Below are 18,166 nucleotides of genomic sequence, written 5' to 3'. Positions count from 1 at the left end.
GGCAAATCCTGCTGGTTGTGGGTTGAACGGGGGTTACAGACAGGAATAAGTCGGTCAAATAGCCTACGGCGGCTCCGCGGCACAAGATAACGGCTTACCGGCGAGAGAGAAGTCCGACTCCAGGTCCAGTAGCCTAATTTCCTCTTTCGTTGGTGTCATGACTGCCCAGTAGTACCTGGACAACTGAGCCGTGGCGGCACACAGGTATGTGGCGTGTCAGAGGAGAAACGAGCCGTTCACATTTCTCTCTTTGTGGCAGGTAACGGCCCACAAACCTCACCGCACGGGACTGTTCTTTACTTATGAAGGGACTGTTCTTTACTTGTCAGGGGAGGAGGGTGGCTGGTTGATTTTTATTTCATTTATTTATTTTATTTTGATCCCCCTATGTTAATCACTTATTGATGCTGTTTTTGAAGTATGAATACGTCAGTAAGTAATTTATTCCATTGAAATATCAGTGATGTATTATAGAAAAGTGATTTATCTTTTTATAAATGACAAAAGGCACATCTGCCTCATTTTTGCTGTGGTATCCTGATACTACTCAGAACCGTGATACTTTCACTGGTATCGTACCGTGGGTCCCAATTTTGGTACCGTGACAACACTACATGTCACAACCATTCCATTCGGAGTTGCGCAGTGAGGCGGCTCGGGTGCCGCTTAAAAAGTGTTCCCCTACTTTTGGAAGTGGAGAAACACTGCTCTCTCAGAGGCCCAAAGTGTTCCCCTACTTCTAATTTTACAAATTAAGCACTATGTGTGTTGTAATCTGAGCTTCTCTGTTGTTTGTTGTGGGAGACGGTCCAGCGTCAAGTGCAGGTGAGTACCTGTTTGTGGATCCCACTGGCTAGCTAATCGCTGAAACTCTATACTGTGCTTATGTGGCGTTTACTGCTAATATAGCCATCCAAGCCTATGGCATTGTTGTGGAAGTGTAACGCCCACCCTCTGGTCCCCACTGCCCCACTAACACTTTTAGTTCTGTCAGCACTGTTTACGCTGTTAGCACTGTTAGCTACTAGCCATTGGCTCACCCATCTCCATGTTGAGAACTGAGTGCAGATGACTTGAATCTAACTCTGATTCATAGATGTGTTCTGAATGTCGGTTACAGCTCCTTTATGATAAATGATGAAAATGATAAAGGTTTATTCAAGCTCAGAACACAGTGGCGCTGCCATGGCACAGTGCTTCATTTGACATGCATCAAGTGCCACCCCTAGCACACACAGGACGCGTCACACTGCAGTTCGTTAACAGACAACAACACAAAGTTATAACTACTTTTACCGAAATATCTGTACCTCCTCCACCTCTACGTTAGCTTAAAATCATGTGTTGACAGCCCCTAATTAAACTTCATTTCTCACCTAAAGAGCCAATCTCCACAGCTATGACTCGCCAGGAAATATCTTTTTGATTGTGGGTCGTTTAGAGTTCTCTTTATGCATCCATGGTGAGGAGAGGAGTCGAGCTGCCACAGGAGCAGAAAAAGAGAGCTGCTACGGGAGCTGGTTTATGCAAGCAGAGAGTGAAAGGGGGAAAAATGCATTTAATTTTGGGGGCAGTGAGGCTGGAAATAGGACAGTGGCGTAAAGTGCCATGGGGCAGTGCGTCCAGGAGCACCGATGTGCATCTAGCCGCCACAGGTGTAGGGTTGTGCATTGAAAATAATGGGGGCGTATTTTTTAACACAAGGCATTCGCCGCCGATGTGTTTTGGCCTTTACAGTAAAATAATGGGAAAACTGCCATTATGTTTGCTCCATGCTAAGAGTTAGATTGAAACCACTTTCATACCTGTCCATTAGATAAGCGAGTGGTTCTCAACCCAGTGGTCCCTGAGGTAATTCCAGTGGTCCAAAGAAAAATGGGGAATAGTTTAGTTTCATTATTTATTTTACTATAGAGGTGAGCCCAATGTGAATAAGAGTCCTCAACTGCAGTTGACTGTAGTTGTAGTCTTTTCAAATGGAGGTCCCTGAACTAAATAGGGGTCTGTGACTTACTGTGTATTCATTTGGGGGTCCTTGACATGAAGGTTGAGAACCACTAAGATAAGCCACAGTAACAGACCAGCTACTGTACGGGTATAAGGTGTCATTTTAAAAATTACCACCCCTCTAAAAACTGTCTTGGTTTTTGCTTTAAAACTACTTGAAGCCACAGAATTCCCAAAGGGAGAAAACTTCATCTAAGTAAAGCACAGTCTGGTTCAGTGTGAGGTATGTGGAACAGGGCTGTGTATCACATCGAAAAGCATCCAGCTTCTTCTAAAAAGTGAGGGAGATGAACTTGATCTGGAGCCAAGTTTTCTCCTTTACAACCTGCCTGTGTCAGACACTGCAGCACAGACCACAATCACACGTCTTTCCTCAACTTTCCGAACCAACTCAACTTGTTGGGTCTCATCCAGCGCCGAAAAGCACGCTAAAGACACGTCTTTAAATTTTGATTTGTTTGTAAGACTGCTTTATAAGGTGGTTTCTTCCATGATGAATCATTGTTGAGTTGGATTTTACTGACGCAGAAGCCTGAGATAATGTCACATTTTAAAATAAGAGAAGGTCCAGTGAAGCGGCTCTGAACCAAGAAACACTGATCATCGCTCAATAAGTGAAAAGTGCGACTGGACTGCAGATAACTCGGAAAGACACAAGTTTGCTGCTCCTCTAGACTACATGTGAAGAAAGAGAGTAACACCACCACCAGGACCTTGTTGAGGTATATGAAAAGAGACAAGACATGCACTGCATTGCAGATCTACTCCGTCTGTTTCCCACTTCTCTTAAAGCACAACTCTAAACTGAGCAACAACTGACACTGGTTCACTAAATACAGTTTCTATTCCTATTAGAAGATCAAAGGTTACTGCAAACAACACACACAATCATGCATGTGCAAAAATACACTTTGCAAAGAACCAATCAGCAGCTGTGGCATTTCAAAGGTGAGCAAGAAGAGGCTGATAATTTCACCCCAAGGATCCTCCATCAGTTAGAGTTCAACGCTAATAGAAGGGGTTTTTTTTGTCTGTTCGCATTCACAAAAATACAAACAATAAGTTATTTCTTTGGACAGACACATTGTGCTTAGTTAAGCTTTGTTTTCTGTGCCTTCTCTCGGTGTGGCATTGTGAGGCTGTGCTTTTGCCCAGAACGGATGCCTTTTCAATCAGGCCGTACAATAGATGACTGACAGTTCTCATCTTCACTCAGACATCAATATGAAGCTTTCAATGATCTGACTGAACACTGGAGACGCCACTCACCGGGCTGTCATTAGTGTTCGCTTCAGATTTCAAACTGGAATGACGTGGCTGCTGTTCTGCAAATGTCAAATTTCTACCACACATCACACATCACAATAGGTTTCTGAATAGTTTCAGTGTTGTGCTTCATTTAGATGAAGTATTTGTTCACAAGAATTCATCTTAACACTCTCCATACATCAGAGATTAGTCGGAAATGTATCTACCAGACAAACTGAGCTTGTTTAATACAGTCTAGTGTTTGTGAGGCTACACTTAAATGCTTATTAAATTGTTCAGAGTAAAGAGCTCTTTGAAACAATGTTGGAGCTGTTTAGAGCTGTGACAAAGAAGACCACAACAGAAACTAACAGAAACCAAAGAATCAAGGGTGTAAGAAGGAAGATAAAACAACAGATATGGTGACTGAAGCTAGAGCGGCTATGGACACAGTGTATCAGACAAAATGAAGCCATCTCAGAATATATAAAGCAATGTGAGAAAAGACAAATATCCTGGTCATCTTTTCAGGAAATATGTTATGTGAGCAATCAATTTCTGATGGATTATGTACATGAAGAATTTATATTTGCTTAGAAAGATTTTACACAATGTATTTTATTGCAGTTCTGAAGGTGTGAAATCGGCCACCAAACATTATTGGCCAATATTTGTGCTAAATAGTTTGATCGTTTATCCACACACCGCTAAAATGGCTTCACCGGTCTGGCAGATCCACCATTTCAGCTTCATATTCAGATTTTTTTCATCGTCATTGTCCAAACACACAATGAAATTCAGGTGCACTCAAGGACCTGGCTCGTACATACAAATAAGTAATAAATATTAATTAAAAAAAAAAAAGCTTCCATTCCACTCACATTCTACACATTTGTACATACACTTCATGCACTCATTGCCAACGTATGTAGTTATAAAGGGATAAAAAAAAAGTGCTTTAGTGTTTGCTTCAGTTCAGAGTTCAGTATGGTGATGGCTACGGGGTAGAGACTTTTTATGAAACTAGTAGGGCTGCAGCTAATGATTATTTTCATTAGTCGACTAATCATTTTATCGAAAAATGTGTTAAAATGTTGAAAAATGTCGGTCTGTCTCTCCCAAACCCCAAAATGATGTCATCTAATGTCTTGTGTCGTACTCACGCCAAAGGGTTTTAGTTCACCGTCATGGGAGAGTGTGTAAAGCTGCCAATATTTGAACCTAAGACGCTGCAATAGGAGTATTTTGGGGTACTTTTATAGTTCCTTTCTATGAAAAATGACTCAAACTGATTAGTCGACTACTAAAATACTCACCGATTATTTTAATAGTCGATTAGTCATCGATTAGTCGACTAATCGTTGCAGCCCTAGAATCTAGTGGTGCGTATTTTGATGCATTTGTCCATTTAATGAGAGTTGAGAGGACAGTTTTTGAAACATCAGTTTTCAGTTGATGCACCTAAAATAACTTGTTAATTAGCCTCTTTGTTAACATGCAGATCATAGTAACATTTGCCAAAACATTTGGAAAAAAGAATACATTGTAAGGTAGCTAAACTGTTACAGATTTTAGGGGATTTGCAAAGCTTGTTGTAGATTTGTGAGATGGCCTATCTGGCATTTGAATATTCGGGGGCCATCTTTGTAAATCTGAAACTAATCCAGATGCTTGACGTGGTGGTCAAACTGCCGTAGTTACAACAGTTTATCACACTAAGTTTAAATGTCCTTGTCTGATGATACTATTTCTTAATTTATGGGCTTTTGGGGACAATGGTTTAGAAAAATGGAGCATTTGAAGAGTAAGTTGGCCATTGATTTCCATGGCAGCGATCAAAGCTTTGAAGCTTCAAAGCATTCGGGTCAGCCCTATGAGCATGGTAGCTGATTTTTCTAATAAAGATCATGGCTATTGATACTTTGATTGACAATGTGATGAGCCATTTGCTTCACGTGCAGGCTTTTAACAGTGACCAGAGTGCACGAGTTTTGCCGGGACTGAAAAGGTTAATTAAAGATAAATTCAAGGTAATTTCGAGCCAGGGTAACAGCACCTGACATAAACTTACTTATATATATATACTTACTTATAATATAATCAATATATGGAAAGCCTGTAACAATTTCAGTGTAACCTCCCCAAATAAAACACTGTACAATGTGCAAAGAGTTGTGATGAATAGAAGGCATTGCACAGTTTTTTACAGTACTGTATTTCACTCAGTGTAATCTATAAACACACACACAGGTTCACTGGAAGCTTTGAGATGCTTGAGTGAGCAAAATGTGAGAAGAAGCTACAAATGTCAAAGTCCTGGAGGGGGAACTGGAACACAGCTTCAACAGAAAGGAACAAAATAACATTGTTCAGGAGCAAAGATAACCTATCATGGTGTTTGATGGCAGAATATCTTGATAAAAGTGATCTATAGCTCCAGGCATTAAAACAAAACGTAGTAGCATTGATGTGAGGTCACTTTGCTTCCTGAGTCCAGTACGCTGAAGCAGCCTGAGCAGTTACCCCGCTGGTTCCTGTGTGTTTGACACTCCATCAGGATGGTGTGGATATTTTTGGATATCTGGCAAATCAAACAAGACGCTCTTTCTATAATCCCTCGTGGACAGGACACAAACAGCTCCTGGTGTTCTTTCATTTGTATCATGAGTAAATAATTTTTAGCACATGCTCAAGTGCCACAGGGAGTGTTTATTTTGTCCACGTCCTGCGGTGACGAGGAGGGGATGTGTTTTTCTTCTGTCCCATCTGCATGCCTAGAACCATTAACACAGACAGTCTGACATGATTGCCGCTGAGGAGGCTGAATGCTTTCATGTGCGGCTACGCAGAAAGCTGCTCTCAAGTTTAAAGTGGGTGTGGTCTCTTCTACAGAAATTAGGTTTGGTCCATTAGGAATGAAATTTAGTCAACTGATTGTAGATTTTCAAAGCTAATGAGAAAGAAAGAAACATGTGTGTGTCTCTATTTACTCAAGGCTCACATTCACATAGTCTTAGTGCTTCAAATTTTGGGCTTATGTCCACAGTAGCAGCTGCATAGATTATTAGGCTGGTGCATTATTCATGGACAGCATTAGGATGGTGAAGCTGGCTAACAAAGGATATTATCTCCCTATATGCTCAGCCAATTTCAGAGTTTTTCAAAGTCTGACAGTGTAGCCTCACCCTCAGACAAAATTGCTGCTGCTAACTGCTACCTGGCACCATTTGAGAGTATGCCGAATAAGTTATTAACAGTTTCTGTTTGCAGCGTAACCATGAATGTACAGACAGCTATTAACTTAAAGATATGATGTTTACCAGGCACATTTTGAAATGAAAAGGAGCTTTTTTTGTCTGTGATTTCTGAGTGGATTTATGTGCTTGCAATGAACATCTGGAGATTAAGATATCCTTGGGAAATGTATGGTACATGTCAAGGTGGGGGAAAAATGTACTCTTAGATGCATCTCGATTCTCTCTTGAAACATTATGTCTTGACCCAGTAGAGTCAAAATCGGAACGTTAAAATCACCTGTAACAGTTTTGTAAGACCGGGCTTTATGTTCATTACAGCTGAACCAATTAGATGGTGAGACGTAATGGACGTAAATATGTGAGCAACCACAGAGGGATACAATCCAACCGGCACCCCCCGGCCTATAGCTAGTCTATGGAAGCATACTGGATTCCATTCAGAACAGGCTGGAGTCAGTCATCTGTTTATTGTAATTGTGGATTATTACAAACATGTTATGTTTTAAAAGGAGCGAGTAGGTCACACAATGAGAAACTAGAATTACCGCTACGCAGTTCTGAGCCTCCGCAAACCAGCCAAGTTGCATTTACAGTTTACATCCACGCCTGTAACTGTCTGAGAGACATTTTTTACCGAAATTGAATTAAAACGCTTTTCATATTTTCTGTCATAATGTCATTAACGTTTAAATTTATTGTCATTAGGGGCGTCGGTAGCTTAGTGGATAGTGCCAGTGCCCCATGTTTAGTGGTGACACCTTGCTGCAGCGGTCGCGAGCTCGACTCCGGCTTGCAACCCTTTGCTGCATGTCGTCCCCCCACTCTCTTTCTCTCTCCCCACTTCACACTCTTTACTCTGTCCTGTCCATTAAAGGGAAAAAAGCCCCAAAAAATAATCTTAAAAAAAAAAAAAAAAAAGTATTGTCATTAAAAACTGATTAAAAATGTAAGAAATAGGGAGTTACAGAGGGTAACTTTAAATTAAAAACTATTTAAAATATACCACCTTTAAAATTATTGTTCAGGTAGCTCTTTAACACCTACGGGAGCATATCTATTTTTAAATGCCAGTAGAATTGCAACCAAATAAGACAGAGCAATAATTCTTTTTGCATATAAAACCTGAGGAGTTAGACTAACATATCATGCATTCAGTGTGTCCCAGAGCGCTGCTTCCTTACACTAATGGGTTTGTAGAAATGTAGTAAGAAGCACTCACAACAAAAACATTATAATCCAGACCGCGGGTATTCACAGCACCTCCTACGCTGGAATAAGCGTCATCATGTTGTGAGCATGAACTGATTTTCTTGCGTGTATTTATAAAAACGTGTAAAAAAAAAAAAAAAGATTTTCATTTTTTTGTAGTTTAATGTACTTTTTTTAGCAATTTATTTCATTAGCATGGACATAAGTCCAAATATATTATTAAAAATTGGGATATAAGGGTTGTATAGATCTGCAGAGTCATGAGCTCTGGGTAGTGACCGAAAGAATGAGATCGCGGATACAAGTGGTGGAAATGAGTTTCCTCCGTGGGGTGTCTGGGCTCAGCCTTAGAGATAGGGTGAGGAGCTCGGACATCTAGAGGGAGCTCGCAGTAGAGCCGCTGCTCCTTTCGCATCGAAAGGGGTCAGTTGAGGTGGCTCGAGCATCTGATTGGGATGCCTCGTGGGCGCCTCCCGTTAGAGGTGTCCCGGGCACGTCCCACTGGTAGGAGGCCCCGGGGCAGATCCAGAACACGCTGGAGGGATTACATATCTCGTCTGGCCTGGGAACACCTTGGGGAACGCTGGAAAGCGTTGTAGGGGAGAGGGATGTCTGGGGTGCTTTCCTCGGCCTGCTGCCCCTGCAACCCGGCCCTGGATAAGCGGATGAAAATGGATGGATGGGTTGTATTGATGGATAGGATATTAAACTCCAAAAATGGCACTACAGCATGTAAAAATGTAAAGATATGCTCTGGCGGGCTTGTTCTATAGTAGGTCATAAAAGGTTAAAAAAAAAAGTATTGTTTTTTATGTACGTTTATTTTGATCTAGCGTAACAGGTCACATGACTGGAGGTCAGGGGTCGCACTTTGGGTTGAGAGAGCCAACATAGCTACAGAGCGGAGAGCCAACATGGCTGCACAGGAAGTACATAAATAATAATATTCTGCATGGTCCAAGAGGTGCACACGCTAAGTGTCATTTTGTACCTTTATATCTGTATTTTTTGTACCTGATTATAATTTTGTTTAAGTGGCCTGTATGGACAATTTAATATATTTTCTGCTGCTGTGTTACCTTTTTTTGGGACCTGTCTATTATCAGCGTTCACTCTGAACTGGAAAAGAATTGAATCGTGAGGTATCTAAAGATTCCTGCCACTAGTTACACCAAATCTAAAAATGAGTAATGAGTCCGAAAAGGAGTTTGACACAAATTACAGCTCTTGCCTTACATCAGTCCCTCTGCACACTCCCTCACCTCTCCCACTCTCCACTGGAGAGGAGCACCTCACAGACTGAAAATCTGCTGCATTTCATTTGACTATTTATGAAAAATCTAAATCTAAAAATGCAAATTAATTTTACAGAAAAGGACTTTTTTGTATCCATGGACGAACCCTTGCTGTGACACAAAAACAGACACCATGATATACAAGTTCACAATAAAATAAACCTGATTTACATTTTGTTAATATAGCCTCATTATTTAACACGACAAACTGAATTCACTCAACCATCTAACTCGTTAAGAAGATCACAATTCCAGTTGTCACTGGGAGCGAGTGTTTAGCTTTTCTGTGCTTCTCACTCTGCTGCTGCATTAAAATGCACCACGGGTACATTTCATCACACATACTGGTCAGGACAGCATGTCAGGGGATATTTCCTCTTGGTAGCGTGCGATGGGGCATCAAGCTCTGTCAGCAGTTCAGACCAATGATAGATGGCATACAGGCATTAAACTGTGGAGCTCGTGGTGTGACAACCCAAACACACACACGCACACACACACACACACACACACATACTGACTCACACTCCTGATGGTCTAGTTTGTTTTTTATATTTGAGAAGACATGGCACTGAAGCTGCTGACCTTATCTTGTAACAGGACCATTAGGGCATCAGTGCTACACAGCCAGTGAACCAGGATGTAAAACTATACAGCTCGCCATAATCTGATGCAGCAGATGACCAAACCACTCTGGATACAACACAAGAGAGCCTCCGTACTGCTTCCTGTCCACAGACTGGAGTCATTCAGAGTGTTGTGTAGATTATTGTAGGTTTTATTTCTTTTAGATTTGGTACCACTTTCTACTAAGTCACCTTCTCATGAAGTGTTTTAACCACTGGCTTTATTCAGGGTTATTTTTTCCATTTTCTATTGTTAGTTCTATATCAGTTTAATTCACTTATAATCCATCAACATGAACAGGTTTTGCCAGGCTTAGTTTAAATAATTATTCCATTGAAAATAAATCTGAAACTATTTTGCTGATCATTTGATCGACTCAGTCATTTTTTAAGCAAAAATGCCAAAAAATATGATATTCAAAGGTTCTCAAAGGTGAGGATTTGCTGTTTTCTTAGGTCTTACATTGTAGTAAATATAATATCAATGGGTTTGGAAATGCTAGCCGGACAAAACAAGACATCTGATGAAGTCATTTAGGATCTGGGATATTGTAAAAGGCTTCTGTCACTGTTTTGTGGACAAATCGATTACTTAAGAAAATGAGATTAATCTGTAAAGTACATAATCATCAGTGTTGCCTCTTTTACTACTCTCTGACAAAGCAGCATTTGTAATGAGTGATAAATTGTAATGAATGACTTTATTTACAATTAACAAGTTATTTACAAATAATTTTTCAGGGCTGCCAGGTTGACATTTATTGACATCTTATTAACACACACAGCTGCAGACTGGATGGATTATTGTGAAAACTCAGTTAATTTGACACCATGTATAACTGCTGCTGACATGATGGCTTAAAAGGAAGTGAGCCATGAGTTATGAATGGATTACTAACAAATGCACGTGATAGAAGAAGTACAGATCTTTTACTTAAGATTAAAAAAAAAACACAGTGTAGAAATACTCTGTTACTACTTACTACTACTTCAAGTACTCATAATGCAGAACTGCTCATTTCAGAATGATATCTGTTATATTCAGTGTTGCGAAGGTAACTTTTGAAATGCAATAGGTTACAGATTACTAGTTACCTTGTCAAAAATGTAATAGGTAATGTATGGGCGTCACCAATGGGTGACGTCACGGTAGCCATATCCAGTCTATAAAGGCAACTGTATGACTGTTAGAGCCTACATATAATTTTTTTTTTACCAAAAAAATATATATTTAGATGTAAGCCCTTTGTAATCGCCATCATATTGATTAATAATAACCCTAGTTTAATTACATATTTTTCTCAGTAACTACAACAAATCACATTTATTTTGTAATTTTGTTATGTGTAACTAGTTACTCCCCAACTCTGGTTATATTCCTGATACATTCATGTGTTCATTACTTTAATGTTGCAGCTGATTAAGGTGGAGCTCAGTTTAGTTGCTTTATATCTTTAACAATACGTCATCATTTATTTGTTAGTTTACAATTTGTGTTAATGATCTGAATCTGTAAAGTAATAAGCAACTTTAGTACAAAGTACAATATTTCTCTGTGAAATGCAGTGGAGCTGAAGCAAAAAGTAACATCGATACGTATAGATAGATCTTAAATTTGTACTTAAGTACAGTATTTATTCATTCATTCATTCATTCATCTTCTAACCGCTTCATCCTCTTGAGGGTCGCGGGGGGGCTGGAGCCTATCCCAGCTGACATCGGGCGAGAGGCAGGGTACACCCTGGACAGGTCGCCAGACTATTGCAGGGCTGACACATAGAGACAGACAACCATTCACACTCACACTCACACCTATGGACAATTTAGAGTTACCAATTAACCTGCATGTCTTTGGACTGTGGGAGGAAGCCGGAGTGCCCGGAGAGAACCCACGCTGACACGGGGAGAACATGCAAACTCCGCACAGAAGGGCTCCCACGCCCGGGATCGAACCGGCAACCCTCTTGCTGTGAGGCGAGAGTGCTAACCACCACACCACCATGCCGCCCAAGTACAGTATTTACTGTAAAGTAAATACTTAGTTACATTCCACCACTGGTTTTTACTGAATTAGGTAAACACCTGCCAAAGGGTTTTTTTCACAACCTGGCAACCCAAAACTTCTTAATGATTGCGTATAACTAATCAAATGATTCAGTAAATCATTTGAGGCCATTATTTACAACTTAAAAACCTTGTCTCACAATAAAATGGTAAATGCGAGACTCTTAAATACTGTTTATGACAATTTCTTATTAGTTGATTTATTTTTTGTATTTATAATGTGAATCTGCAAAGTAGGTCCAGCTGTCAGATCAATGAGGTGAAGTACAAAGTTCAATATTTGCCTCTGAAATGTAGCAGAGCAGAAGCAGAAAATAACATCAAATGCAAATACTCAGATAAAGTATAAATACTTCGAAATTATACTTAAGTAAATTACTTGAGTAAACCCTTAGTTACATTTCAACCAATTTTAAACACCAGACAAATGGATTTTTCACAACCTGAAAACTTGTTGTAATCACTTCTAAGTAAATGATTAGTTAGGAACTGTTCGTTATTTGTAAGGGGGATAGGGGGAGTGCAAAAAGGGAGAGGCACGTCAAATATTTTTTTAACGACTGGGGAGGGACTTGTGTTTTTTTTTTTTTAAGCTTAGGGTAAGGATATACAACTTTAAATGTATTTTGTATTTGTTTTACTGCCAATTTTCAGAAGGCATGTGTCTTTAACCCTTTGAAACCTGAGCAAATTGGCTTGATTTCTTTCAAAAACATGGGAAGAAGGCAATGAGCAACGAAAGAAGAAATGAACCAAAAAATTAGCACAGAAATAGTAAAAAGACTAAATTTTAAAAAATAAAAATTTGTAAAAGAAAAAAAAAGGAAAAAGTGACTTGAAAAAGTGCTTAAAAATGTAAAGATTTTAAAATGTAAGAATAATAATTCTTATGAAAATATTTTTTCCCTAGATTTTTTCTTTTTTCCCTTTTTTTAATTGAGTTTTTTTTATGCAATTTGTGTTACATTTCTTCCTAAGTTACTCACTGCCTTTATTTCCATGTTTTTGAGAGAAATAGCACCAATTTGCTCGAGAAATACTTGCAAAAGGCGTCTGAAAACAGCACTAGAAAAGTGATGTCACTCGAGGTTTGAAAGGGTTAATCGCCATCATAGTCATAGCTAGAAACTGTCCAAAAACAGAAATTATTGTTGGATTATCAAATATCCGACGGTCCGTGAACTCATCATCATCAAAATCACTTTATTCTGCATGTCTCACTTGAAGTTTGGCCAAAAATAAACCAAACCCAGTAAGCATGACAACAGTGGAAAACAAAGGCTTTTTTCAACTCCAGGATTTTGTCTTCATCTTTTAACTATTAACTTTCAAACATCAGGGTAACTTTTTTATGGTGGAGACAGCGTCATGCATTTTCTGCTAGTGACTCAGGGAGGCTCAATGAAAAATATCTGTAGCTTTGAGGAGGGTAAAACAACAACAACGAAACCAAAGTCACACTCAAGCCACCTGCCTCCTCTGATAAATACAGAACAGTCCCTTATTCATTAATAAAGCCATTACTTAGAACGTACAAAACCCCTGATTCTGATTAATGTAACCACTTTGTATGAGACAGCACTTTTCATTGACCTGTTTGTGGAACATTATTGGTCCACAGAGTTCCACCAAAACTACAAATGACAATATAAATAAATAAATAAATAAATGAGGTTGTACTCACCATGTTGACCTCTGACACCATGTCTATACTCGCCACATCTATACTCATGCCAACAGCCACCGGTGCACCTTCAAACACACAGAGGAAAGTTAACAGTGATTCATAATAACAACACAGACAGGTAGAGAAACATCTCGGGGAGCCATTAGGGTGAAACACACCAGCTGAGGATCCTCTAACATACCTCCAAAGTCCGGCCGGAGACGGATATCATATCCTTTCAACAGTTTATCCACAGTCTCTTTGACGTAAGACATGTTCCCCGGCTCGTTAACACTGAAAGAGAGAAGACAACAGACATGGTGACTCTTCTGGAGGACAGACACCCACGTCTGTGTCCGGTTGTAACACCGGACGGACGCTCACCTCTGGTTACAGCACATCACCGCCATGAGCAGCAGTGACAGGATATCAAAGAGCCCTGTTCTCCGGGGTCCCCACATCCCTGTGCGGCGTGTGGACCGTTGGGTGCCGTCCAGCGTTCAACAAATGACTGAGTGAAGGAGCCACGGTGCTCACACTGCCTCCTGGATCAGGTGAGACTTGTCCCACATTGTGTCTACCTCTGGCGCAGTCGGTGTTAACATGCTTCATGAGGCAGCGGCGCGGGGACTTGGATGTCAGGCGTGTTCACGGCTGCCGGGGAGACAGCAGCGGAGCCGCAGAGCCTCGGTCAGGCTGCTCCGTGTCTCCATCCTCCGGTCAGCAGCTCTCAGCCTGTCGCGGGTTAGCTCACTGTCACACTACAAAGTGCTGCTCACGTATCCATCACTGCACTCACTGCACGTGTGGTCACATATGAGAATACACATCCACAGGTCCTCTGTCCACAGGAGCCACATGCGTAAAATAATCCCTGACAGAGCCGGTTCAGACTGTGGCTAACTCTGAGTTTGCATTATGACTCTTCATATCAGTGTGCGCGAGCTGCCCTGGTCATTAAAAAAAAAACCACGTGACAGACTGCATACAGAGGCTTGTATTGACGTGAGAGTCTCAGACAGAGCAGGAGTTCAATTATGTTGAGATGCAGTGCTGAGAGGAAGGGCTGAAACCTTTCCAACAACAGACCACAGTGTGTGTGCCATAATGAGACACAGGGGCGTAGCACCAAATTCTGGGCCCTATCCATGAGCTTTCTATGTGGGCCCCCGACCCCTCCTCTCTTGATCCATGTCTCACTCAACCTTTTTAAATAGGAACTGTGCAAATTTGCAGGAAAGCCCAGTCAGTTTTTTTCAACATTGGCAGTATAAAAACAAAATCGGGGAGTGCAGCAAAATGCCGCCTACCTACTTTTGTTTATACAGAATGCGCCTTTTTCGGGGCAATGGGGAGCGTGAGCAAGTAACAAAACGTGTAGCTCAGCGTGTGACGTAAATAGTGACGTGGGAGGGAAGCCGCGGCTGGTCAGTCCTTCGGCGATTCTCTCATAAGTTGGCGTCAACGTCCCCGTCATCTGACGGTTAATGGCCTCTTCGTTTGCGAGGACAAGGACGGCACACAATTCTTTGTCTCCCCAGTTGATCATCTTTACAGTGTCTTTCAGTTCAGGTTTCTGTTTCCCTCTTGCTACTAGCTGCTCGCTAATTCCTGCTATCAGCTGTTTCCTGTTAGTCCACCGCCAGTGGGTCGCACGTGCAGCGTCATCAACAGCTCCTCCCACAAGTCATCAACAGCCCCTCCCGTGGCGGAAGGGCGCCTTGTTCTTTTTAAACCAAAAAGTTTCCGCCAATATGTCTACCCCTATGCGGCGGAAGATTGGGCACCTCGGATCCACTCACTAATCCGGCTCTGTGTGTCTAAACGCTCACAGCTTGCCGGCCAAACGGCCCAACATTCACAGGAAATCTGACAGTGTAAAAGGGGCTACTCAAAGCACCTTTTGGCTGCATCCAAATGTCCACTAGAGCTGCACCTGACCAAGGATTTTCCTAGTTGAGTAACAGTCGTCATTTAGGGCCATTAGTCAACTAGTCGCCTGCATGTTTATGATATTAATTTGATTATTAAATGATATATATTTTGGTGGTTTGAGTTGAAGGCGTGAGAAAGAATAGTATCAGTAACATTGTTAACACTGTGCTACATTACAAAGAAATACAAAACCGTACTAATGAACCTTCATTAATATAGGCCTATATTTTATCTACAAGTGCACGTCACACACTGAGCGAGCCGCCTGTTAATGACGCTGTGGGCTAATGGGCATGTAGCTACTTCCATGTTTCAGATGATACGTCATGTTTGTAGTCGACCAATGAAGATGAGTTTACATATCATCTTGGGTTTGTCCTTCACCTTCTCAGAATGATCCCACACTTTGGATTTCCTGCCCGACATGTTATTAACTTGCCTTTTATTTCAGCAACTGCTTGAATGTTGGCATTGTTTGTTTCCGCAAACCACAAATACATTTGTACATTGCATACATTTCATATTAACGTTTCTAAAGTGACGGAATATAAGCTGACTTTGTCACTGGGAGGTTGAGGGGATGTTAGATGGCGTTTGTACTGGCAACGCTTTGCTGCGTTCCCCAGCTGCTTTATAAGCTACTGAACCTGAGAATATTTCACCGACCTGTCGACTTTTCCAGCAGCTTTTGTGTTTTAAGCCCAAACATGATCTTTTCCTGACCAGAACCAAATGATATTTGTGCCTAAACCCAACCACACTTTCACCACAGCCATGCCGAGGAACATTAAGTTTCAAAGTTTTCACTATAAAAAATAAATGCACAAATGTATCTATAGTTTTCAGAAACATTCACTGCAAACATTCTCTCTGGCACCTGGGTTGTAGATGCAACGATGCCCCCTGTAAACTAGGTGGTGGTGATACGCAACGTCAGAAGCAACGCTTGCAATCTGCCGTGTAACAAAAAGAAGATGAAGCAATTATATGCACAGCTGAAGCAGGAAGCACCTTGACATTTCCATGATGGAGAAAAGGCAGACAATTGGTGCATAAAAATATCACCAGGATGCAGGGGACTGAAGTGATTGATGCTCAAAATGTCTTTGGAGGAAGACCCCAAGACTTAATATGTGTTTCACCAAATGTTAAAACAAAACATACTCTTTTGCCTCGATGTTTTATTTTAATGTCACACCAGAGCAGCACTCAAGCAGCCAAAGTGTCTCTTGTCTATTCAGGAACCTCGCTGGTTGTCTGTACATGCCCCAGTGGTTAGCTCAGTCACCCCCCAATAGACCTTTTTCATGGCAGACATTTTGACTTGTAATAGCAGGAAAAGCTCAGGTGTATTTGTTAACATTAAGGATGGCTGCATTCCACTTAGTGCAGGCCCTGGTATTGCGCATGCTGGCTCAGTTTAATTGCTTACTGGGACACTTAATGGAACAGAGCCATCGTTAATGATATCATTTTCATCTGTGCTTTTCCTACTATGACAAGTCAAAAATGTCTGCTGTGAAAAAGATCTATGAGTTGCTCAAGTCCAGCTCCGGTGTGAGAAAAAGTGGTCGTCAGGAGAAAATGTTGCGCGTTTCTGCAAACTGCGTGCAGTGAAAAAAGTTTCCGCCCAGACTTTGACCCCCGCGGAATTCGCCGGTGGAGCTACACAGCTGGGCCAATGGAATTGTTTGTTTATAGTCGCGCAGACCCGGGAGAGTCCGAAATCCAGTCAGGCAGGACAGTATGGGAGAAAGGTTGATAAACCTCGTTTCACAGCACCCCGTCCTTTTTGATAAAAGACGGGATGATTTTATGAACAATGAATTAAAGGACAGCGTCTGGCAGCCCATTGTCCAGCTTGGTGGCTGCGGTGAGAGTGGTAAGTGCTAAAGAAAGTTGATGTTGGCACTTGTTAAACGTTAGCTTGCTAGCTCGCTGCTGCTGCTACTCTCGTCCATGTTCACCCTAGTCTCTATATACAGACTCTACCTTCAGTGAATGTAGAGTCTGTAGGCTGTTTGTAGTCTGCGTGATATTGACCAATCACGTTTGAGCCGGCTGCAGTTGTTGCCAGGTTAAACGGTCCGTGAACTAACGAGGCGGAACATAATTGGCGTCACTGCAAACTCTGAATCCATCGCAATGGTTCAGCATATTTACTTATATATAAACGGGAATTCACCTCCTCCGCCCAAATCAAACCGGAATGCCAAAAAATCAGGGGTCTGCCCCCAGAGGCTGTATCGCCGTCTGCCGGAAGTCAGACGCCAAATACAGCCGATGGGTTCCGAGAATGTGTTCACCAACACTCATTCACACTGTGCAGACTTGGATCACAACAACACGAAATTCTGCACCGTGTCCGTACCGCGCCTGTGTGTATGGTTTAAACAGGAAAAGCGCTGCATGAATATTCCGCAAATCCGTCCTGCATTTCCGCATCGCGGCAGTGAGAATGAACCTTTAGTGTATAATCACCTGAAAAAACAGAATTGTTGTGTTTTTGTTGCCTTAGAATGAGCTGGTTATGTCTACATATGGAGCGGATCCTCTTCCACAGAATTCGCCATGTTGTTTCTACAGTAGCCCAAAATGGACAAACCGAACACTGGCTCTAGATATGGCCATTTGCATTCTTGCATCGTCATTTAGGGCAACAGTAATTCTCCTATACGTTTGGAGAAGTTTCAGTTGGTTGCAATCTGCAAGCTCACCACTAGATGCCACTTAATCCAACACACTGGACCTTTAACTTCAGTTTAAAAAACTTAATTTATTCTCTTTGCTGTAGAAGAGCCCAGGTGTGATGTATAGAGACACAGAGAAGTCATCTGACGACTATACGATTAGTGTTAG

The 18,166-nt window shown here is 41.4% G+C and overlaps 2 protein-coding genes across 7 annotated transcripts in view; one reads left to right on the top strand and one right to left on the bottom strand.

Moving 5' to 3' along the window:
• The window catches only part of gabrb3 (gamma-aminobutyric acid type A receptor subunit beta3), a 100,173-nt gene that overhangs the window by 44,249 nt on the left and 37,758 nt on the right, over positions 1–18,166 (bottom strand). For 2 of the 4 annotated variants that reach the window (XM_033621441.2, XM_078168560.1), the window contains exons 1-3: positions 13,757–13,896; positions 13,575–13,666; positions 13,391–13,458 (exon numbers count right to left, since the gene is read on the bottom strand). In XM_033621441.2, the coding sequence (XP_033477332.2) occupies positions 13,391–13,458; positions 13,575–13,666; positions 13,757–13,833 (237 nt within the window). In that variant the 5' untranslated portion in view covers positions 13,834–13,896. Of the gene's footprint in view, positions 1–13,390; positions 13,459–13,574; positions 13,667–13,756; positions 13,897–18,166 lie in introns of those variants that run through there. The other 2 variants (XM_033621440.2, XM_078168559.1) reach the window with 1 other exon arrangement.
• Positions 13,793–18,166, top strand: part of gabra5 (gamma-aminobutyric acid type A receptor subunit alpha5) — a 57,909-nt gene continuing 53,535 nt past the window's right edge. For 2 of the 3 annotated variants that reach the window (XM_078168562.1, XM_033621443.2), the window contains exon 1: positions 13,795–13,926. The gene's annotated coding sequence lies outside the window, so the exon portion shown is untranslated. Of the gene's footprint in view, positions 13,927–18,166 lie in introns of all 3 variants that reach the window. The other variant, XM_078168561.1, reaches the window with a different exon arrangement.

The sequence above is a fragment of the Epinephelus lanceolatus genome, chromosome 6 (assembly GCF_041903045.1).
Source record: "Epinephelus lanceolatus isolate andai-2023 chromosome 6, ASM4190304v1, whole genome shotgun sequence".
In the NCBI taxonomy this organism is placed as follows: domain Eukaryota; kingdom Metazoa; phylum Chordata; class Actinopteri; order Perciformes; family Serranidae; genus Epinephelus; species Epinephelus lanceolatus.
This window is presented reverse-complemented; position numbering and strand designations above follow the sequence as displayed.